This window comes from Semicossyphus pulcher, unplaced genomic scaffold (genome assembly GCF_022749685.1).
Source record: "Semicossyphus pulcher isolate SPU_LCO1_2020_fin unplaced genomic scaffold, fSemPul1.0.p SCAF_11, whole genome shotgun sequence".
NCBI lineage: Eukaryota > Metazoa > Chordata > Actinopteri > Labriformes > Labridae > Semicossyphus > Semicossyphus pulcher.
The window spans coordinates 14,007,850-14,031,516 of NW_027211615.1; the positions used below are offsets into that span (position 1 = coordinate 14,007,850).

Here is a 23,667-nt window from a genome sequence, read left to right on the forward strand (position 1 = left end):
TAGTGTCTGGTTGCTTGAATGTCTGCATCGGATAACTTGTAAAGTTGTAACAAAGTTTGCTCTTTTAAATCAAGTTGCAGGTCCTGCTTTTCTTTAGCTTGTAGCGCCATCTGCTGTTCAGGCGGTGTAATTACACCTTTATAACACTACTGACCGTTTATAGCGAAGCCGACTGAAAATTGAGGGAAAACAGATGAAGTCAAAATGAAGGGGTAAAAAGCATATAAAATGCACACGAATGGTCACAAGTCCGTGATTCAAGATAAATTAGTTTGTAAAGCGACACTTATATATATATTATATTAATTATATAAAATATAAACTCGTTATTTCTAACTAAAAAGCTTGGTTACAGGACGTATTTTCGAGCCTTTAATTACTAGCAAAGTTTTCAATGCTTTCCTGCGTCTGACAGAGTCCGAAACTCCCGCGAGACTCAGCAGGTAAGGACATCAAAGGGACAGGAAAGAATATTTGTTTTGAAAACTTTGAAGGAAAAAATGAGACGCCGACCGCCATGTTCCTTGTTACAGAAATGAGGAAGTGAGCCCCTCTTACCTTACAGCAGGGTTGCGCAGGTGAGGGAGTGGCTACCTGCCGCCTCCTGCTCAACTAACAGACTGTCAGGCCTGGACTCTCCGGGAGGAATAACACGTCTTGTCAGGCTTTTATTCACGGAGGAATTAAATCAGAATCAGGTAAGACACAGTATTGATACATGTTATTGTTTATTACAGGGCAGGGACTTACAGCCTCTGCTGAGATGAGCTGAATGAGTCTTAAAGTGTTTGCATTAGGTCTGCAATTATAGAGATTAAGGCAATAAACAGTTAGGCCTGTATTTAAAGCATTACATGAGCCTCTAAGTGATTTTTGATTTGGTTCGCGATAAACAACGTGTATTTTCCCCTTTTATTACAGATTATCTTTTTTTGTGTGACCGTGCGAAACGTGAAACTTGTCTTTGAAGGTTAAATAATGCTTTTTTCTTGAAGATAACGAACTGATTATAATGCTACAAAGTGAAGTCGTAGGTGCCGTTTTCTGTCAGAGAGAGAACTGTGTTCATTTTCACAGCATGTCTGTGCAGGTGGAGGAGCAGCCTCCACATTCCAGTGCCTGGGGTCATGACGGTGCAGTGTGCAGACCCTCGGCAGCACCACACTGTTCACAGAGCAGGCCTGTCACAAAGCCTGCCTGTGTTGACAAGAAACTACCAGACCTACCTACCATAAATAATGTACTTTAGTAGCTTATAAGAAGATAAAACTGGTAAATATGGAGATATTTCAACCCAGACACAGATTTCCAGATTTTACAAGTTTTACAAGCTTTTTATTTAATATAGTTTATGAAAAATAAAACAGTCTGTTTAGAAGCCACTTCAGTAAGTAAGGTCTATTTAATGTAATGTTCTTCAAAGTTTTATCTGTTATGTAAAGACAGACACACAATCCGATGACACTTACTACAGTCAGAGTGCATGTTGTGACAGATTCTGTCAAAGACAGCGTTTCCTTCGTTGCACCACTGAGCAGTTCACTTTGAACGACAGCACAGACGGTTGATTTGGTGTAGGACCAAGACTGTTTTTGAGGCCGATCCAGATATTTCGGAGTTTAAACAATCAATATATCTGTGTACAGTTATTTTTCTAACATAAACGCACAACACAAGCAACCAAATCATTGTATGTGGATCCTTTAGGTTTGTTTTTGTTATGAAAGAATGTGACCCTGAGTCACTGAAGCGGGGCGTTTCACAATTAAAAGGTCAAACCTTCAGTGCTCACTGGTGGACCAATGTAATCGTGACACTGTTTCCTATTTACCTCAAACCATTTGCCTTTCCTTTTCACTGCAGTTACTCGTCAGACGACATATATGGGGCTGAAATTAACAACTATTTTGTGATATTGATTATTCTGAAGATAATTTTCCAAATATCTACTATTGAACTCATTCTAAACCCAAAGAGACACATTTCAAATGTGTGGTTTATAAGATCAACAGTCCAAAACCTAAAGATATTCAGGTTACAAAAAGAAAATGCAAATACTCACAAAACTATAGAAAAACTATTAATTGATTGGGAAAATAGTAACTTTTCAATGATTCATCGACTAATCGCTGCAGTTTCAGATGAGTACAATGATGATGAATGAGTGATGACACCTGCAGTACGCTAATATCTGTCATGAAATCTTCCTGGCTGATTTATAAGTCTACACTGAATCATATTAGCAGCTAGCCTGGAAACAAGTACTTTAACTACCTTGTATTTTTTGGGGGCTTTGGGGGCTGCACATAAATCAAGTTTACTTAAACGGTTGTTAAACGTTACAGAACTGCATGGATCTATTGCACTAATGACTTTTGCTTTTCTATGAAGCCTCGTCTTTCTCCAGAGTGCAGCTCTGTTGAAGTTTGTTGCTCCTCCACCAGCTGCTGTGGAATTTCATTCTCATTTGTCACAATCTGTAACTCTGAATCAGTCCCTGTCAGTCACCTCCCGACATTTTGACCGGGACAAACTGTACATTTCTAACAGAGCTCAGCTGTTCAGAAATGTAAAAATGGCAGGAGAAATGTGAAGGAATAACTGCTGATATAGAAACATTGAGTACTGAAATATCCTTTTTATTGTCCCGCTGCAGCATTTGCTGAGTGTTTTAGGAGTTAGTTCCTTTCACCTTGGACTCCTGTTGTGATTAAAATCTTCCTCTGGTTTAGTTGTTTTCTTAAAAACTCAAGTGCCAGCATGAGAGTCGGTGTGAGAAGCAACAACTCTGTTAGCTCGGAAACTAGTGTCGTTTTTGTCCAATTAAAAAAAACTACAGCGCAGTTACAAACAACGGGAACAAAGGACTTCACGTCTGTCAAGGATTTTAATTAGAGTTAAATTTTTGCTTTCTACAGATGATGTTTCTGCACTTGTGAGGGATTTGTCGGCTTGATAATGCTGCCCTGGTAACAAATACACGGGGCAACGGTGGTCCTATAAAATAGTAACAAAAAGCTTGATATATACCTTTATATTTGAATATGAGAATTATTAAATTGCCATCATTCATATTAGTGTTAATATTTAGTTTTTGAACGCACACAAAAACATTGACCGATTTGATACCTAACTATCAAGGTATAGAAGTGTAAGAAGTGTCTTTACAAAGCCACATAAAAACTAAAAGCAGAAATTGTGATTTTTTTTCAATAAATATCTGAATCTAGAATAAGTAACCAAAACCAGGCCTTCGGTTCAGGACTTCAACAATCATTTTCATTGTACATTTAGTCGATTCTAAGGCTGCATTCATACTGCAGTCCCAATTCCCAAATGATTTTTTCTAATCAGTGTGAAAAGCAAAAAGTTGCATGATGTCACATTTTTTAAATTTGGAAGCGGGCTACTTAAATATGAAGAACTAAATCGGAATCCAGAACATGCGACCTGCATGTGACTTGTATTTGAACACTCAAATTGCAATTGGTCCGCGTTGCCTTGGTAATACGCACATTTCAAGGAGTGATGCTAAAGAAGAAGAAGAAGATTTCCTTTTTCCGCTTGACCATGGAGGACAAGACGACGAAATAGCAGATTTAATTGCTATTTGGGGAGACGCTTCTATCCAATCAAAACAAGAATGCTCATAAGGCAACCGAAGTGTGTTCAAAAATATTTCGACAGAAATTTGCCTCTTTGCTCTTGTCCTTTTAGCCCGTCTCTGATGGAGATGTCGCTTACTTGCACAAAAGTGTATGCACATCCAAAGTGAGGCAGCACCAGGGTTTGGTATCATACATGCACCAGTTCAAAGGCTTCCAAGTACACTTACTGGAACAAAGTTGACATTAATGTTAGCTGTATCACCTGTGCGTCTCCTGCTATGAAAAATAAAAATGTCTCCGGTTTAAAAGTGCTGTTGATATTTGTTTCCTGGCCCTGTTTTGACTCGGCCCTGTCCGTCTTTATATAAGCCCAATTGTTTGGGGTTTTAGCGTTCAGTTGTGAAAGAGTCAAACTACACAAAAATGTAGTCTCACACACTTGTTAAAAGCTGGACGAGACCAGAGGGATCCGAGAGCAACACATAAAACATCCTTCTTTTCTTTTTTCTCTCTAAATAGCAGAAACTTTATCAACGCCTCATTCATCTTTCTCTATTATCCCTCTTTGAGACGTGGTGCATGCAATATATGTTGGCACAACAGATTTTGCAATGCTGCCTGCGCATGTGTGGCAATCTGAAATGTATATATGTCACCAGGTTGCCTCATTATTTCTTCAACACAAACACAGGAATGTGTGTGTGTATAACAGCAGCCCCTCTCAGTTCAACCCATACAAGTTATCTTAAACTTCCCCCTCCGTCATGGGCCTCCCACACCCAGGTGATGGTGCAACATGCCGGCCGGCCATGCTGCACACTCATCCTCTCTCTCTTTCCCTTTCTCTCTTTCTCACTATACACACACACACACACACATAGTTACACACAAACACACCCACACGGCCCTACTGGGGAATTCACGGCCTCAGGCTAACAAAACACAACCCCGTCCAACAGCGGCGGAAAACCCTGAGAGAAAGTAACACAGCTCGGCTCCCGCACAGCAGACGAACAGCATGGAGCTTCGTTTATGAGAAAACGTGTTAAGGCAGCCAGAGGGGACTTTTGTGACGCTGTTGTAAGGTGGGTTACCGGCAGAAAGCTCTGATCACAGCTGGGTGTGTTGTAAAAGGTAGTTTCAGGTGTTTCTCTGTTTGCTGAGTCAACATGCTCTCAGATTTTTGATTGACAGGGCAGAATATCAATGCGAGGAGTGGAGTTAGACTTGTGATGGCGAGAGCAGCATGTTATTTTCTGATTGTTTTTGATCTAATGCAACAGTAGGTTTCTGCCCTTCTCAGTGTCACATTTTACCTGAATGTTCGATCAAAGTGCGAGCAGCCTTTCAGCTTTTTGACCCAGTGGAAAGCTTTTATTCCTGCCTAACTGTGGCTGTGGTTGTGGTTGTGTGCTGAAGTTTTTACTACCTTCAGTGACCGTCACTATGTTTACTCAAAGCTAAGTGGTTGGAGAAGAATCTCCTGTTGCTTGGATGTTTTCCTTATGGTGTAGTCATGTCTTAAAGGAGCAGTTTGACATTCATTTTATTCCAAGAGTTCTCTGTTCTTTGTGGTTACTTTGAAGCAGGGTCATCCTGATGTTCCCAGGGCCCTATGCTCACAAATACAAAAGACATTGGTAAGGGATCTCTTTGCAAAAGAAGGAAGGGAGATTGAGGTTTCAAATACATTTTGAATGGTAAAAATCCAGTCAGCCACTGTGGAGATATCAATGTCTTAAGTCAAGAAAAGTCTTGCCCGAAAATGTGAGGGCCTGGACATCATATGCTACACAGTGGGCTGTAGATGGGTTATTTTAATGCACTGAAGCAGTGAAATATACATCCTGCATTTGGCCTTTCGGAGAACTAAATTAGCATATTTAGTGGATTTTGAGCTTGGAAAAAAGTGGAGCGTAAACTTTCATATGAAGCTAGCACCAGCAGCCGGTTAGCATAGCATAGCATAGCAAAGCACACAGACTAGAAACAGGGGTTACAGCTGACCTTGCTCAGTCCAAAGTAGGGATGCATGATATTATCGGCACGTTATCGGTACCTGCAGATGTGTAATTTTCCTGCCGATATTTTCCGCAGATAAAACAACGCTTTAATTCTGCTTAAATGCTCGATGATGCGGCGCGAGTGTGCGCCTGCACTTGCCTGCACCACCCCTCTTACCTCAGACGTGAAGAAGGGTGCAAGATGTCTGCGGTACGGCAGTTTTTCAAAGCTTCTGAAACGGACAGCAAAGTTGATTTCATTTCATGTATTTGTTCTGGCTGTTAGGATTGTCTCATGGAGAGCATCATCCAAGCATGTCTAAGTTGTATAAATATCACAGCTTTATTTTAAATAAAATGTCGTCATATTGGATATCGGCAAAAAATCCAATATCACGGATCCCTAGTCCAAAGGTAACAAACTCCACCTACTGGCACCTCTAAAGCTAACTGGCTAACGAAGTTTATCTTGTGTGTTTATTCCATTACAAAAGAATGAAAGTGAAAATAGCCCCATGGTGACTCCAGGAAGTCACTGAACCAACTTAAAAAAAACGGTTTGTTGGTTTTACCTTCAGTTTTTTTGAAGCCAATGTATTTAAAGCTGCTGTGAGGAACTTTTTCTTTTTGTGTTTATTCTGGCGCCCCCTGTGGACAAAGCCGTACCTCTTATCTCTTTGCTGATTTTGTCCTGTACATGCTTAAGTGGTGTTTTTTAACAAAAAATCTCATCATGCTTTCATTAACACTCACTTTAAATTTTTTTCCCTGGAAAATGTAAACAAGAGTAACAGAGTAAATTTCAGTCTTTTTCATAACCAGATAAAAACTCCTAACAGGGCCTTTAAGCATGTAGTGTGTTATTAGTAGTGATTTTTAGAGGTACTGGTAGGCAGGTATTGCAACTTTAAGAGGAGCAACGCTAGCAGTGTTTAGCGTGTTTCCAGTATAAGTTTAAGCTAATTTAAGCTATCCATCTCCTTGCTGTAGATTATTATGGAACAGACAGACATGAGATTGATATCATTTTTCTCTTCTAACTCTTGAAAACTAGGCAAGTATTTTGCTAAAATCTCAACTTTCAAAATCCCAACTTAAGTAAAGTAAAAGAGCTGCTTCCCTGCTATAGCTTGAGTTTTGTTTCCTACTTCAGTTGCTTGCAGGATGAATCAACACAGGTTGCATAATGGCCCAGAGCTAAGAATCTACTCCATGTTATTCATCACTCTGTTATTCAATGTTATTTGGTTTCGGATAGAGTGAAGTGTTGTTTCAGTTAGGACATTTTGTTGTTTCTGTCAGCCCGCTGACAGGTTTAGTGGTCTACCACATTGCTTTGTTTACAGATATGTAATGAAACTTATGTGATATTTGGATTCAGGCAGTTTAAAGTAGTTTCCCTTGTTGCTTTATGGTACAAGTCTGCACAATATCACAATTCTGCTTCATGAATCACACAGGCCCTCACTTGAAATCACGGTTAGGGAGGAATGTAGCCAGCGGATCACTGAGTGAAACGATGTGAGTCACAGACCCACATGGCACAACATCACAGCGGTAATATGAAGCAAAGCATGACTGTAGTACTATGAGGAGGCGGCCGCAGAACGCTGTGTACTATTGTGTTACTGTATTGTCAGTACAGACTTGAGAACCAGCACCTTATTATTGCAGCCTGACCGATATATCAGTCGGCCGATATTATCAGTCAGATCCTGGCCTGTCACAGATATATTGGTATATCAGTATCAGTGTGTATATGTTTTGTGATGTGAGCTGATATTAAAACTTTTTCTAAATAAGATGTCATACAGAAAACAATGCATGGGGTGATTTAGAAATCGTGTCATCAAACCCCAACTCTATTCTTTACGATACCCTCAGCACTGTCTGTAGCACATGCAGCAGAGCATCTCAGCTAAACAGACTTTGTCAGATATAGAATTGTTTTATAATTCATAATAATGTCAAATATTCTTTGATAAAGTTATTTGTTTATGAAAGCAGCCTTCTGAGTCCCCTTTCTGAGTCATTCGGGGTTAAATCCATGCAGAAAAATTTGAATTCCAGCTAAAATATTAACATATTGGCTGCCATATCTGTGAATTTGTCCCAATAAATCAGTAAATATACTGGAAATATCAGTATACATATAACAAATATCTGTAAATATCGCAAAAATCGGTATAAATATAAAAAATATCGGTATAAATACCACAATATCGTTATAAATATTGCAAATATCAGTATAAATATCACAAATATCTTTATTAATATCACAAATATCGGTATAAACATCAGAAATATCTTTATTAATATCACAAATATCGGTATAAATATCAAAAATATCTTTATTGTTATCACAAATATCGGTATAAATATCACAAAAATCGGTGTAAATATCACAAATGCAAATATTGGTATAAATATTGCAAAAGTCCTACATTACTCAGACTTAAGGGTTGAAGATTTCAACCAGTTAAGACATCGGCCCCTGATGTTTCAACACTCGATTCAAATCTTAAAGTTCTTTTCCTTTGTCTGTTATCAGGATGCAGTGGATATGATGGTGCCAACCCAGCCTTGAAAATGTATGAGGTGATGTCCCGTGACACCCTGGCCTGGAAGGTGCCCAGCCCGAGACAAAGTGACACCGAGCCCAGTCCAGAGTCGCACTTCACAGGGGACGGAGGGCCCACCAAGATCCTCAAAGTGTGCTTCTGCACCAACAATAACCTGGGCAAGAACTTCAAGCTGGTTAAATGTGACAGCTCTTGGCAAATCAGGGTGAGAGTTGTGTAAGACAAATATGGGAAAGGGAGGTGATGTGTCAGAGGACTGTGATTAAGAGGGGGATCTTTGTTTATCTGACATAGTTGATATTACAAATTCAAAGAACACCTTTTATGAGCCAGAAATCTGTTTTATTTGGCCTCCTTCACATTTAGAAAACAAAAAACATCCCTTATCTTTGCAGGAATTATATTTTTTCTCTCATTGTACAGCATTTTAGAGCGCATTTGTTAACCGCTACACTAAAGTGAGAATAATCCACAGGAGACCGGGAAGACTTAAAACACATCGACCTTTTTTTCTCTTTCAGGCCATCATTCGTTCGATCCTGATCAGCGGTCGATTGGGGCCGAACATCGAACACGCAGGATGTTACGGTCTCATGCTGAAGCACCTGAAGTCAGAAGAGCTTCACTGGCTGCATCCAGATCTGACTGTCAGGGAGGTGGAAGAGCGCTACGAGAGCCAACACGTGGAGGCCGAGTGGAGGTACAGAGTGATTACTGGGACGCTTGTATCTCTCTTGAGGGACCATGCATTTAATACATATGAATGTTTTTTTTGTCTTTTTCTTTTTAATGCAGGTACGACCTTCGAATCCGATACGTTCCTGTCAATTTCTTGGAAAAATTCAAAGATGACAGATCTACTTTTGTGTATTTTTACCAACAGGTAACAAGCTACGGTTTATTTGATGTACAACATATTTGCTGGTATAGAACTCACATCATTTGTCGATATGTATTTGGAATAAGAAGTGTTGTTGTCATACTGCAAGAGAGAGCAGCTTAAAACGCTGAATAATAATCACAACAATTAAAGGCTATTATAGGCAATGTTTGCTGCATTGCTCTGCGTCATGCTGCTGATAAAAACATATTGTCTTTTTTATATACTTTACTTTTTTGAGTTTTGCTACTACAGCCATATTATTTTCCACTATTGTAATAGTCCAGTATTTCTGAATCACGTACTGGTACATCTTTGTTTAATTGTATGAAAGGTGCGTAGTGACTACATGCAGTATCACGCCAGTAAGGTCAGTGATGGGATGGCGCTGCAGCTCGGCTGTTTGGAGATCAGGTGAGTCTCTGCATTCCTCACATTCTCGTGCTCTCGCTGTTAATGTCATTTGTTTCGCTGAGTGCAGCGATAAAGGTGACTTGATGGACTTGGTGACAGTGGTATTGAAGGTATCTGACCTGTTGTTTAGGATAAAGAATATTTGCTTGTACAGAATTTATTAGTCGCTGAGATGTTAATGTGTACTCTCTTTTTACAGGAGGTTCTATAAAGACATGAACTCAAAAGGTCTCGAAAAGAAGTCCAACTTTGAGCTGCTAGAGTAAGTTTTTGTTTTCCTGAATCCTGTAACTTTGGTCACATAACTTTGACATTTATAACATTTGATGTTTTCATGATTTTACATTTCTTTGAATGGTAATTCCTATATATTTTTTCTAAATGTTTGCTGCACAAATGAAGAAAAGAAGTGGGCCTGGACCTGTTCTTTCCTCCAGAGCTGATTAACAGCATGAAGGTAAGCTATCCAGAGCATAATTTTAATGTATTTACTACTGGAACCTTCATCAGTTTGTTCATAATTAAAGCTGTTTTACATTTGTGTGTGATCCAGTCACGGCAGCTTCGGAAGTTGATCCAGCAAACGTTTCAACAGTTTGCGACGCTCAAAGAGGACGACTGTATGGTGAAGTTTTTTGAGACCCTCAAAGAGTTCGTCAGTTATGATGAGGAGGTTTTCCCGTGTGAGCTTGTGGTGAGTGGCAACATTAACTTTAGTGTGATACCGGGCACTATTGTCTTTGATATAAACAACTGCAGCTTTAAATCTTAAACTCTTGCTCACATTAATATTACAAACATTTAACCACTCTCACTTGTCAACAGCAAGGTTGGTGTCTGTCGGTGGAGCTGGTCATCGGTGGGAGGGGAATTCGCCAGCGCACACAGAAGGATTCAGCGGTAAGCATTGTGAAGATTTAGGTATTAGTAAGAGGGCTTTGACCTTTTATTTAATAGCAAGTTGAATTTTTTTATATATCTCACCTGTCTAGACTATTCCCAGTATTTCCATTAAAGGATAGTTGGACATTTTGGAAATGTGCTTATACGCTTTTTTCTCCCAGATTAAGATAAGTAGATTGACACCACTCTCATGTCTGCAGGGTAAACGCAAAGCTATCGCTAGCAGCTGGTTAGCTAAGCTCAGCATATAGACTAGAATGGGTACAGGGGGAAACAGATAGCCTGGCTTTGTCCAAAGAAAACAGATTCATCTTAAAAGAGCATCTAAAGTAGTAGACTTCCTAAAGTCTCAACAGTTTGCAAAGCAACTTATTCTTGTCAAGAAATAGCGCTAGCTTGGCACATAATTGCATTAAAACCACAAATTTTCATTGTTACACTTCAGTTTTTGGAACAAAGTAGATATAACTTGATGTAGTGCGCTTTGATAGTGCTAGTAGCAGATTTATTTTTTACATTAATAAAGCCAGACTAGCTTATTCAACTTATTTCCTGTGTGTGCACTAAGCTAAGCTAAGTAACGTTCTTCCTAATTATCATACACACATGAGAATGACGTCAAACTTTCAGCAAAGAGAGATTAAGCATATTTTCCAAAATGTCAAACTTCTCCTTTAAAGGTTTATAAAAATACCAGCATTTTATTCTGAAAGTTTGATTGCATAATTTAATTCCTGTTGGATCCTTCATGTCTAGACCTCATTTGCGCCTTCATGTAAACTTAGAGCCTCATGTGGATGCTGCATCATTATATATCTAACACAGTCAGACAGATGTAATGAGTCCCATCCTAATCTCACTTACTCACGTCCCTCTTTCTTGTCCTCAGGCTGTGTTTCTAGCCGACTTCAAGCAGATCAAGAAAATACACTGCTTATCTCAGGGCGACGGCAAGGCGCTCATAAACTTCGACATAGAGGGGGCCAGACAAGTGAGTATGACAGCAGCAACATCTTCCTATTATACAATAACACTTTGTGCACTGTTAAGAATCAGAATAGCTAAAATTAGCGAGTGCGTTAATGACAGAGGGTGTCTGCACAGGAAATTTGACCCGGTACATGTGCCCTTTTTTCTTCTTCTCTCTGATAGCGTCTATCGATCAATGTGGCCACAGTTCCTGTGGCAGAGAACATGATGGACCTTATTGATGGTTACTGCCGCCTGGAAAATGACACGGATGATACTGTAATCTACCGGGCAAATAAAGGTGTGTGTGTCACTGTAATTAAAGCTTACAAATAAGGGCTTATGTAGGGGGGATGGGGCCTATTTGGTCGTCTTAAAAGTGTATGAAAGACTTTGAAAATGCATAATTTATATTTAACTGGAATTATCATGACTAATTTCTATCCTAGATGCAAACGCACGAACTTCCCTACCTGAGCTCCCCACAAGGTGAGTACTTTTTGTCTGTTTTACTCCTCTGAATGATTTGTGGCCTCTCTCAGCCTCAGTGTAGCTGCACTCATTCCCTCTTCGGCTGTAATATGAAATGAAAAGTTAGAGTTATTGATGAACGGGGATGTTTTATTGAATCATTCTGTCAGAGCTCTGAGGAGCCATAACTTTCAAATTTATGACCTTCTGTCTTTTCTCCGGAGCAGCAGAGACACCGGCTCCACCAGGCACAGTATGGGTGAGCAGACTGTCCTCGTACTTTTACATAACCTTCATGTATAATACATTACAGTGAAAGCCTTTAAGTCATTAGCTTACAACAACATGTAAAAGCAAATCTAAAAAGCTAAAAAGTTCTTTCTCTTGTATATTCAGGCTCAGATATCTACTGTGAGATCCTTGATGAAAGGCCAAGATCAGGTTTGGTGAACGTTTCCTTTTGCAGAGAATAACTGTGAAAATTAACTTTTGAACTTTCATAAATGTAACTCTTGTTCTGTAGCTGTTAAGTACGGGATCGACCGAAGTGACATTGTTCTCGGCCGAATCCTCGGGGAAGGTTTCTTTGGAGAAGTCTACGATGGAGTTTATAAAAAAGCTGTAAGTGTTTCTATCTTGTTGAAGTATGTCTATACTGATAGCATAAAAGCGCAAATAAAATACAGAAAATTATCCATAAAGTAACTGTAGTTGTAGAAAGCTTGTTGAAGAATCATAGATCAATAAGATGGGGCGCTGCTAAAGGTCGGTTAAGGAGCAGGCGCCCAATGTATAGAGACAAAGTCCTTGTTGGATACTCTGACTCGCGGCCCTTTGATGCATGTGCTGCATCTAATATGAAGTTATATAGTATACTAGGGATACAACTTATAACTTTCTTTCTTGAGTAAATGATCTGCTGATTAGTTTCTTAACTCCAAAATAATTTAAAATAAGTTTGGTCGATAAAGTGTCAGAAAATAGTGTCACACTTATGTCATCAAGTGTCACAAAGTCTAAGTGAAAGCAATCTCGTATCCCATCGGCTTCAGTCTGACGACAATTAAGTGTGCTGCGTTGTTTACAGAAAAATAACCTGTTTTTCTTGTGATTTACTTTAAGTAACGGGTCTTACCTTTGCCGACATTTCAACATCATGATACAGATTGTTAAAAAGTACAAATGAAGCTTTGGCAGGTCTGTCCTCAAGAGGAGAAGAACTTTTAAAATGCTCGTTTGTTGAACGGAGGTCGGCTCGATCATTTCTGATGCATTCGAGGAAGTCGGGAAATCTGAAGGCTGAACGGCTTTTGTGACACAGCGTCAAGGAATTTATCTCAAGTTGAATTTTAGCTCTAGAACAAATTGTTAGCTAAATCGAATTGAAGCTAAATCGTTGTCAGATGATGCTGATGGGAGCCGGGGTATCATTACGGCGGATTACGTTCCGCCTGCTTTGCCACACGGACTGTTTTTCCTGCATACGCTGCAGCCTGCTGACACGTGATTGGTCAATATTACTCGGACTACAAGCGTACTACAAACAGAAGGAAGAACAACATCCCTAAAATCCACGTCCCTGCCTAGTGCCTAGAGATTAAAGTGAAAGTCTTTAGATGGTTTACAGATTATTTACAGAAGACAAAAATCCAAAATGTCAAATCATAAATTTAAGGACTATTTAGTATTTTGCATGAATAATGACTCTGTAAATGGATCACTTGGATCACAGCAGGAAGTGCTGTTTTTATAAACGCTCTCACTGGTGTCCATTAAAATAATCGCAGCATCATCTTCCCCCCCGTGTATTTAACAGGACGGTGACAGGGTTAATGTGGCCGTGAAGACCTGCAAAGACTGCTCCCCTGATGTGATGGAGAAGTTCATGAGTGAAGCAGGTAATGGGAGAAATGTCTAGAAAAGAATAACATGACAGTGATAATTATGACGATAAAAATGAGTGAACTTGTGTATTTGTCAGTAATTATGAAGGACCTGGATCATCAGCACATCGTCAAACTGATCGGCATCATAGAGGAGGATCCTGTGTGGATCGTCATGGAGCTCTATCAGCATGGAGAGGTTAGTGTCCATCCTGATCTCATGTTTGTTTTTTCATACTGAGTTGTTTTTACTTTGAGAGGACAGGAAAGGAAACAGCCCACTGCCATTTTTACACAGCTCTGCCATTAGTCTTGTCTGATGTGTTGCAGCTACATTCACGCCTCTCAGCCTGACAGAAAGAGTGCCAGAGAGTCTCTACAGGAGTTTTATGTTTAACCTAAATGTTGACCTTCTTGCAGCTCGGGAACTACCTGACTCAGAAGGAGAAAGAGCTGACAAACATGACTCTGGTGCTGTTCAGCCTGCAGATCTGCAAAGCTCTCGTCTACCTGGAAGGGGTCAACATGGTGCACAGGTTAGAGACCACGCTTCTCTGTTGTTATCCAAGAAGTGAAGACGCTGCAGTTCTCTGTAGTCGATGTTCTTTTCATCACGGGCAACACAGACTCAAGATCAATTTTTCGACTGACAAATCTTCTGTTAATTGAGGGAGTAACATCGGGTGTTTATGAAAAGCCACTTGGCTAGACAGCTTGATGTTCTCCAAGTCAAATGCAGCCATAAAACTATTTTAAACTTGAGGTTTCCTGAAACATTATGCAACAAAACAAAAGCCTTTTGTTCAGAAAGCAACAAAACTTTCACTGTCACCAGCTAAACTGTGCTGAAACATTATGTGATCACAGATGTAATAGATCTTTTTTATCATAAGGTTCTTGGTTGCAGTCGTGAAAAAAGAGGAACATGTAATGTTCTGAGCCAACCAGGCCCCATCACAGCACGTTCTTGTACTATTTTGATCATAGAAGTTATGTGTTATGTCGTTATGTGATCATAGAAGTAATAGATCTTTTATATCATAAATAAGGTTCTTGGTTGCAGGTGTGAAAAAAGAGGTACAACGTGTAATGTTCTGAGCCGACCAGGCCCCATCACAGCACGTTCTTGTACTATTTTGACTGATCTGAAACCTGATCAGCTTTCACGAGTGTCTTTCCTTTGTTGGTCTTTCTTTAGAGTTATTGACAGATAAAGCTCGAGAAAACAAAAGGACAAACAGCATCTGAATATAAAGTGGAGTGATATCAGGCGGTGACAACAGCAAACTTTTTAATTTAAACTTGAAATGTTTATACGTAGACACAACATCACAGAAAGTTAATGTGAGATGAAAATAGAAAAACACGTTTCACCCGGTGGTTTTTTGGAGACTTTTATCGACGAGTTTCAGGCGGCAAAGCAGCCACTCGAGGATTCAATCTCCTGTGAAGGAAAAACACAGACAAAGGAAATGAGTTTCTGCCTGTGTGGAAACTGCAAACATTCTTTTTATGCTGCATTTCTGTGAGGGCTGCAGAGATGGAGAGGAAAGTTCAGGTCAGTCAGTGAAGGTCATTTCAGACGCACTGTTATCAGCAGGTTACTCTACAAACGCTGCCTGTATTATTATCTCCATCTGTACACACATAAACCTGACTTTATTGTATGTTTTACTCTTGTTTTGTCAAAGAGACATCGCGGTTCGTAACGTGTTAGTCGCCAGTCCAGACTGCGTGAAGCTCGGAGACTTCGGTCTGTCGAGATACATCGAGGATGAAGAATACTACAAGGGTAAAAGAAGCTAAATAAAAGCTCACTGAATTCTTCTCACTGATCTTTTCTCTTAAGCTCCCACAAAACACAGATAGATGAAACAATAGACCAGTAAAGACTAGTAAAAATACTAACGCTTCCTATTCCTTGCAGCGTCTGTTACTCGGTTGCCGATCAAGTGGATGGCCCCAGAATCCATCAACTTCAGACGTTTCACCTCGGCCAGTGACGTCTGGATGTTTGGTGAGTTTGTGATACACTCACACGCAGCGCACCGGCTCAGTGCAAACACGTTTATGGTATTTAGGGCACCAGACAGGAAAGCACACTCACTCGCTCCGACATCATAAAGGGCAGGCGGGTGGTTAATGTTCAACTCAAACCGTCACTGCATAATTTTATGATGTGGTAAAATTGATTTAAAGTGATGCAAGAACTACTGTACATGAAAGTTCTGTCGGCAGACTTTTGTCTTTCAAACAGAACTACCAAGTGAAAAAAATGCATTAATCAAGTTACAGTATCATCTTTTATCACCCTTATCTCGACCCGTTTTCACTCCTTCACCAAATCTAGCCTGAACTTTTTGTTCCGAACTTTTCGCTGCAGTGCTTCTCTGGTGCATTTCATACAGATGATTAGTTCATAGTGAAAATCTTCATGCTCTCCATGTTTTATGTCTACCTTTCTCAATTATCAGGACCAAACATTTAAAGACCAGCTCCAGTCATGTTTTAAGAAAATTCTCTGCTTGAAATAATAAATTGTTTCTGATATGTTTTTTCAGCAAAATACGTTTAATTACCGTGTAAAAATCCTCCCAATGCATCTCCTCTTTCTCCCTCAATAAAAATTCCCTAATCTGCTAGCCCCCGCCCCGTGTTTTGTTCTTGCCCCGCCGCAAACAAAACACGCCTCTGCCATTGTTTAGAGGCAACTTGTTGAAGCTTAGCTAGCTTGAAATGTAGTCATTAGTAGTAGTAATGTTAATGTTAGTACTCAGTAGTGAGTTTGCAAAAATGACAATGACGGTTACAGCTGGCTCGTGCATCGCCAAAGTGGTTGCCATAGGTTACACATAATGATATGCACAGCATCACCCCGTCCGTTAACGTGATAGGCTACTTAGGTTTGTGACGTCGCAAACCTGCCAATCTGAAAACGTGTTGTTCAGCCTGTCCTTGGTACACTGAAGTTTAAAAGCAGACAGGCCCAGCCATGGAGATGTCTGCTTATGTTGTCCCTGATATGTCTTGTAGCACATGAAAAACACCACATGGAGATGTTTACAAGGTTAAACGCTTGATGTTCACTGGAGGGGGGCCATTTTAATACACTTTCATATTTAAATGGGGGGGACTAGCTTTTTTTCCCTAAAAACATATATACTGGCTTGTATGCAGGAAGTTCAGTTTAACAACCCACTAAATGTTTTTCTAGAACACAACCAAACTAAATATACTTTATATTTTAACAAGTTTGAACTGTGAATTTATCGTGTTTGAAGCATGTTTATTGCATATATAAATTATACACAGTATATCCAAATTAACTGTTATGAGTGTTTACATTTTAATTACAGTAAATGTAATACATGTGTGATTCTGTGCGTAATTCACACAATGCTGTTTGAAACAAAAGGAAAACATTGAAAGTTTGCGTATTGTCCTTTTTGGTTTAAAGTTTCATCACCAACAGCACCAGAAATTACACTGACCAAACATGTCCAAATATGACATGCACTCACCCGCAATGTTTAAATAGTCTAACCACAGTCTTTATGACAGAGAGTTAATACCATAAAGCCTGATTAAAGCGTCCTCTGGTTTCTCTTTGTTGTCATTGCGTTACAGCGGTCTGTGTGTGGGAGATAATGAGTCGCGGGCAGCAGCCGTTTTTCTGGCTGGAGAACAGAGACGTCATCAACCAGCTGGAGCAGGGGATCAGGCTGCCCAAACCAGACAACTGCCCTCCGGCTCTGTACTCACTCATGACCCGCTGCTGGTCCTACATCCCCGGAGAGAGACCCAACTTCACCGAGCTGGTGGTTAAGATCAGGTACTTCTTTATTAAATACAAATGGAGCTCCACACTTACATAATGGATGACTGCACGGAGTGAAAATAGGCCTCTCAGTACTGGTTAACCTGTTTTATTAAGCCTTATTGAATGTATAAATCTACCTACCTTCTCAAAGTTCAGTATAAAGGAACTTAGATACATTGATGGCTGGTCACTGAACAAATATTGAAGAACATATGATGTGTTTTTGATTTAACTTTTGTCAAATCTGTCAGTGATGTCCACAAGATGGAGAAGGAGCAGGAAGTGGAGAGAGAGCGGGACAGGGCGCGCTCCACAAAATATTTCGACCCCAAGTTCAACTTCAACGAGCCGCCTCCCAAAGTATGAGTCCCTGTCAAATTCAGCCAGTTTTGTGTAACAAAATATTCATATTCAAAGGATGTAATCGTGTTTAAAAACATCTGTTCAATTTTCACTGCAGCCTTCAAGAATGAAACCAGGGCGGTTTGGGAACACGCTCAGCATCGGCCTACACATTCAGGTACAGCAGTGAACACAAGTTACCTCGAAAGATGCGTGTTTTCTCTTGCTGCATGAAGCTTTTAATTAAGTTTTGTGTGTGTGTGTGTGTCTGTGCAGCTGAACGAGGCTTTGTGTGCCAGCTCGCCTGACCTGGCCAGCCCGTGTGAATATCAGTCACCTGTTGACTCCATGAACATGCTAACCTTGCCGGTCAGGTCCCCTCGGCGTCGAAGCATGGGGGTAAGAGACTCACTCATATTACTCACTTTTGAAGTCATATATTCAATAAAAAATTAACGCATTTAGAGACAACAGCAAAGACTCTGCTTTCTGTTCACCCATTGTTCTTCTGTTAAACTTCCTGGTTCTAGGAAGGCGAGTTTCTGCGAGTGGAAGCGAACAGCCGGGAGGACGCCCAGCGCCTGTGGCAGCGGGAGAAGCAGAACAGGCAGGACACGCTGCGCCGGCAGAAACAGCAGATGATGGAGGATGAAAAGTGGCTGGAGAAGGAGGAGAGACTCCTGGTGGGAAACAGGGCATCATTAACTTTTGTCAACCCCCTCTCTGTGTCTCTGTGTCCCCCTGGTCCTGATTTCAGTGTGGCCCTGGAGGCTACGCTGAACGAGGCGTCGTTAAACAATTTAAAGTCGCATTGTCGCTCTCGACGCCCCGCTAGTCTTAATCTGAATGTTCCCGTGATATCAATTCCAAAGAGGGGGTCCATGTCCATAATCTATAAAATGAACCTGCCTGTTCTTTTGCAGGACCCCATGGTACTAGAGGACACCCCCATCCCAGTGGTACGTGTCCGCCTACACACACTGTGATTTGAGATGAATGGAAAGATCCACTTTATAAAACTGTTAGCAGACAGATTTTAGAGATGAAGCTCAGCTTGTTTTCTTTAGCAATAAAATATTTTTATTCCTATTAGACAGGCACCTCATGTCGTATAAAATAATATCAAACATTGAGTGATACAGTTATAGTGTTGTGTACATGGTATTTTGAGTACAGCTGCAATGGAGCTAGAAAACAGTTATTTAACTGCATACAACCTCTGTAGTAAAGTACCAGGAAAGACCGGGGATCATCTCTGAGATTGTCATACATTTGCAATAAAACAGGAGGAAGTTCTTTGAGGTTAAAGTCCGAAATTAACGAGAACGTGTTGAACTAGTGTTTTGTTTTTAAAGGGAGTACATACGCTATGCTATATGCTAAATGCTAACATTTGTGCCAGTTGATCTGAATTATAGTCAAAAAGTTCCCTGTGAATATGGAATAGTGTTTTTGCTTGAAATGCCCATCCCTAATTAGTAGAAATATTAATTACATTTTCTAAATTAAATCAATAAAATAGCATCATGGTGGCATTTTCCATCCTTAAGTGATCAAAGTAGTTTAAATAGATGCACTTTTATGTGTTTGCAACAATCAGAGACCATCACCACTCTCGTCAAATATCACAGCCAGCAAAATGAAACACCTCACATATATTGTTCTTTTTTCGGAGACCATAAACTTAAGTACAGAAGGTGCGTGTAGTGAGGGTTCATACTAGATAGATTTAACCACAGGATTGTCACAAATCTAGGGTATTCAAAAGTGTAATTGTAAACAGGGGCAACTTTTCCATTAAGCTTTGTTTTTCTTTATAGTTTTCTTTTAGTTAAGTCTGACATTAGCTCGTCTGCTGTTAACGAGGATTAGCTTTGTGTATTATTGTCCATGGTGCCTGTGAACTATTGAATCCCTTTAGAGGATGCCTGACTTCACTAGCCCTCATGAGATTTATCTTTCTTTCTTTTCAGTCCCCTGAAGCCGACTCAGAGGGTGGTAAGTGCTTAAAGTGAATCCACATTTTATTCTGAACACTATTATTCCTCCTTCCTAATCTTCTTGTCTTTTTTTTCCCTCTCTTTTGTACCGTTCATCTTTCTGTTTCCTCTGCAGCCCCTCCAGAGAAGCCCCCACGGCTCACGGCACAGGTGATTATGTCAATTAATTCTGGTATTGTAATATCTTCTAGTCCACTGAAACACCATTTAACTTTATCATCTTTGATTTTATGCTGAATATTAATTTAGAATGAACTCAGTCATCTCAGAAAAGTACAATTACAATCCAGCTTTGAAGGTCGTTGATGTCACAATGGATTTAAAATGGTTTTTATGTAAAGTAAGTTAGGATGAGTTATTTAAACATTATACTGTGTCTCTTAGCCTGCGCCCACAGCTGAGCTGGACCGCTCTGACGACAAAGTGTACCCCTCAGTCATGAACCTGGTCAAAGTCGTGGTCCAACTCAAGAATGACATCACCGAGCTGCAGCCGGAACAATATATCACCCTCGTGCAGGTACACTGAGACAGATCTGTTTTTCACCTCAGTCTGACACTTTGTTGCTGCTTCACAGGAAAATTTAAGGTGTATGAATTGTAATCGAAGACAAAAGCCTCGAGTCACAGAGCTGATAAATTTTGTGCATTGATCTCTGCCCACAGTCTGTCGGGATGGCTTTACGAGACCTGATTCGCAGCGTGGATGACGTACTGCCCACCTTACACGAGTCTGTCAGGACGGAGGTACAGTTTATTGTCTGCAGCTGGTTTGCTGTGTTTTCTCATCTTCTTATTCCGTTGTTCTATCGATTTTTTTCCCCACAAGCTGCTCTGCTGCTCGTCCCTGAAACTCAAAGTGATAGAAGTCCTCCTCAAACACAAAGAAGCAAAGAGAAAATTAAATATTTTTGTGTTTACCATTCTGACTGAGTACACCCAAAATCCATAGCTTGCATATTAGAGTTTCTACAAAGCAACATCTATCAGTTTATCAAACAGGGTACAAAGATTTATTTAATTTCATGCATTTTCTTACTTCAAACAACTCCAGCTGATATGCACACGGAGGGTCAATACAAGAGAACCATAAACTATATCTGCTGTTTGCACAAAGTTACAGGAACTGCTTACAGTATAATGCATTTAAAGGGCCAGTTCCCTAATTTTCAACCTCAGTCCTATCATGCTACTATGGGGAGCTAATGCCATTATGGTAGAAAAAAATGCAATTTGGCTCTGTCCCTTTGGAGGAAGCTATCTGCTTCTCCAATGGGCCCTGGAAAACCTCCGCCAGACTACACGTTTCAGGGAGCTTGCTAAACTACACTCCCTCAATCTAGGACGCCCGCCTCCGATGTCATGTCTCGTTCAGAATCGTCAGGTTTGAAATGTAGACTGCAGACCTGAAGATTATTCAGACGATCCACCGATATATTCTCGTCGTATTTTGGATTCTGTACCGCTCTGAGCCATTGCCTGTAGCGATCACTGTCCTTGACTGGAAATCGGTAGCATTTCACTCCAGCGTCTCTCGCTGGGCCGTTCCTTTAAGAGGGAGGGGCGCAATGCATGCTGGGTGTTGTAGGAATGTAGAATGGGTGAAACCACGAGCTGTATGTACAACGTTCTCCACAGCTATGGCGTAAATTTCAAGTATTATTGCTTCTATTGATTACAGAGAACGCCAGCTTTGACTGGCAGTGGCTTTTTCCAGGGGTGGATTGCTCCTTTAACTCAAATCTGCCAAACTCAAATCCATAACCTTCACAACGACAATGTCAATATATTTAGAATTAACGATATTTTCTAGGCCTTAGTCACTGCGGACCGTCTTGATAGTGGTAGAAGCACAGGTGTTGTTAATAACATAAACGAGGACCCTGAAACTGAAGCAGCTAAATAAAATTCCCTCATTGTTAATTAAGTACACATGTGCTTTTCCTGCTGACATAGAAATAAGGACAGTTTCACCCATTATGTTTCACTGACATTCCCTACAGATCGAGGGCACCCAGAAGCTGCTGAACAACGACATGGCGGAGCTGATCAGCAAAATGCGTCTGGCCCAGCAGAACGCCATCACCTCTCTGAAGGAGGAGTGTAAGAAACAGATGCTGGCCGCAGCTCACACTCTGGCTATGGACAGCAAGAACATGCTGGACGCTGTGGACCAGGCCAGAGTCAGGGCCAATCTAGCCAAACCAGTGGCCGACTAGTGAACTGTAAACACACTAATATCACTTTCCACATTAAGCTTAGAGGTCGTGGTGGTCATCATATCTACCTGTAAATCTGTGTTTTTAGATTTAAATGTGATGCTACAACTCGTGGATAAAAAAGGATGTGTATGCTTACCAAGGTAGTATATGTACTGATGACTGCCTTTTGTCATCTACTAAGGATTTATTTCACTTGTTCTCATTTTATTAGATTGATTTAATTATCTGCTCGGAAATTGAATTATCTGTGTAAATATTATTGTGTCTCATATCAAGTATGTAGGTTTAACTGCAGAGAAAAACAATGCATATATAAAGAAATGTAAATGGTTCATTGATCTGAGTGAAATGTAAAGATGACTGAACCATCAGGCTACTCAACTGTTCAAAGGTGTTTTAAATACAAACAGTGCTTATCTCAAGTGTCAAGTTTGAAATAATGACATAATTATAAGGATCATGGATGGTCAGATGTGTGTCAAGTACTTTTATTCAACTTCAAAGTTTTTACTCTAGCATGTAAATCATGTTACATGAAAATAAATGATGTATACTACTGTACATAAATGCCTCTTCATTGACCAGATCTCCTGAGGATTTGAATCTACATGTTCTGCCTTTCCTCGCACTGTGAAAAGTTATGATTATCTCTCAGTGCTTATTGAGACCTGTTGTTATAGTTGTTTTTGTTTTTTACAGGTGATAGACAGGATAATGACAACACTTGTACAATAAAATGTAATCACATGCAATGATATAATTCATGTTTTAGTTGGAAACAACAATAGAAAGTAACTTAAGTCAACTGTTTGTTGTGTCTTTCATCACAAAGACCACTTTTAAATATAACAGTGACATTTACCACTATTGGCAAAATTAAATTTCACATGAATCAGATAAGCTGTACAACTAAGGGGCGTATGATTAGTACTCTTGACTGTATTTAAGATTCACTATTGCAGAAATGACCCAATCTGTTCCCACCCTTTAAAACTATTAAATAAATGAAATAGAGATGCATTTTCATAGGGGTTTTTATTACATAGTGTGATCTTGGAAAAATAAATATAATCATTGCAGCATGGCTAGAAAACAAACCTGTAAAAAATAAAGATAAAGGAAATTCATTCCAAACCAGCACAAATGACCCCAGTTGTGTGTCCAGTACAGTAATACTATAGAGTCCTAGTACAGCATGCCACTGTCCGACCAAAGTACAATGAGAAACTTAAAAAGGCAAAAGCCTCCCATTTAGCTGGAACAAATTTTCCCAATTTGATAATTAGATAAAGTTATCCTCATAGGATAAGTGCATTTCAGCCTGTAACTGTGTCTGTTGACAACCATGTGAAGACCCCTCCACCTGGCCACTGGGTGTTTCTGTCTGTCTGTCACTGTATAGATTGGCATTAGATTTGGTATATTTGTTGTCTCCATAAAATTAATCCTATTAACGTTGGTCATCCTCTTTCTTTGATCATCAAGCTTCATCAAAATACTGCTACTGACCATTGGTTTACCAGTGCTCAGCGAACGTGTAACAGCTAATAAGAAAACATGTAACTCTGCTT

General features: G+C 40.0%; 1 protein-coding gene across 1 annotated transcript; it reads left to right on the forward strand.

Moving 5' to 3' along the window:
• Nucleotides 1-618: 618 nt before the first annotated feature.
• ptk2bb (protein tyrosine kinase 2 beta, b) lies at nucleotides 619-22,661 on the forward strand. The gene is made up of 30 exons (XM_069685670.1): nucleotides 619-698; nucleotides 8,163-8,398; nucleotides 8,715-8,893; nucleotides 8,989-9,076; nucleotides 9,408-9,487; nucleotides 9,687-9,749; nucleotides 9,890-9,944; nucleotides 10,041-10,181; nucleotides 10,313-10,387; nucleotides 11,280-11,381; nucleotides 11,543-11,660; nucleotides 11,809-11,848; nucleotides 12,058-12,089; nucleotides 12,227-12,271; nucleotides 12,354-12,451; nucleotides 13,647-13,728; nucleotides 13,812-13,912; nucleotides 14,134-14,249; nucleotides 15,405-15,505; nucleotides 15,641-15,730; nucleotides 17,341-17,545; nucleotides 17,785-17,893; nucleotides 17,994-18,053; nucleotides 18,152-18,274; nucleotides 18,406-18,834; nucleotides 19,849-19,873; nucleotides 19,991-20,025; nucleotides 20,260-20,394; nucleotides 20,541-20,621; nucleotides 21,878-22,661. Exons 2-30 carry the CDS (start codon nucleotides 8,201-8,203, stop codon nucleotides 22,091-22,093), a joined length of 3,222 nt encoding a protein of 1,073 aa, XP_069541771.1. The 5' UTR covers nucleotides 619-698; nucleotides 8,163-8,200; the 3' UTR covers nucleotides 22,094-22,661.
• The last annotated feature ends 1,006 nt before the right edge of the window (nucleotides 22,662-23,667 follow it).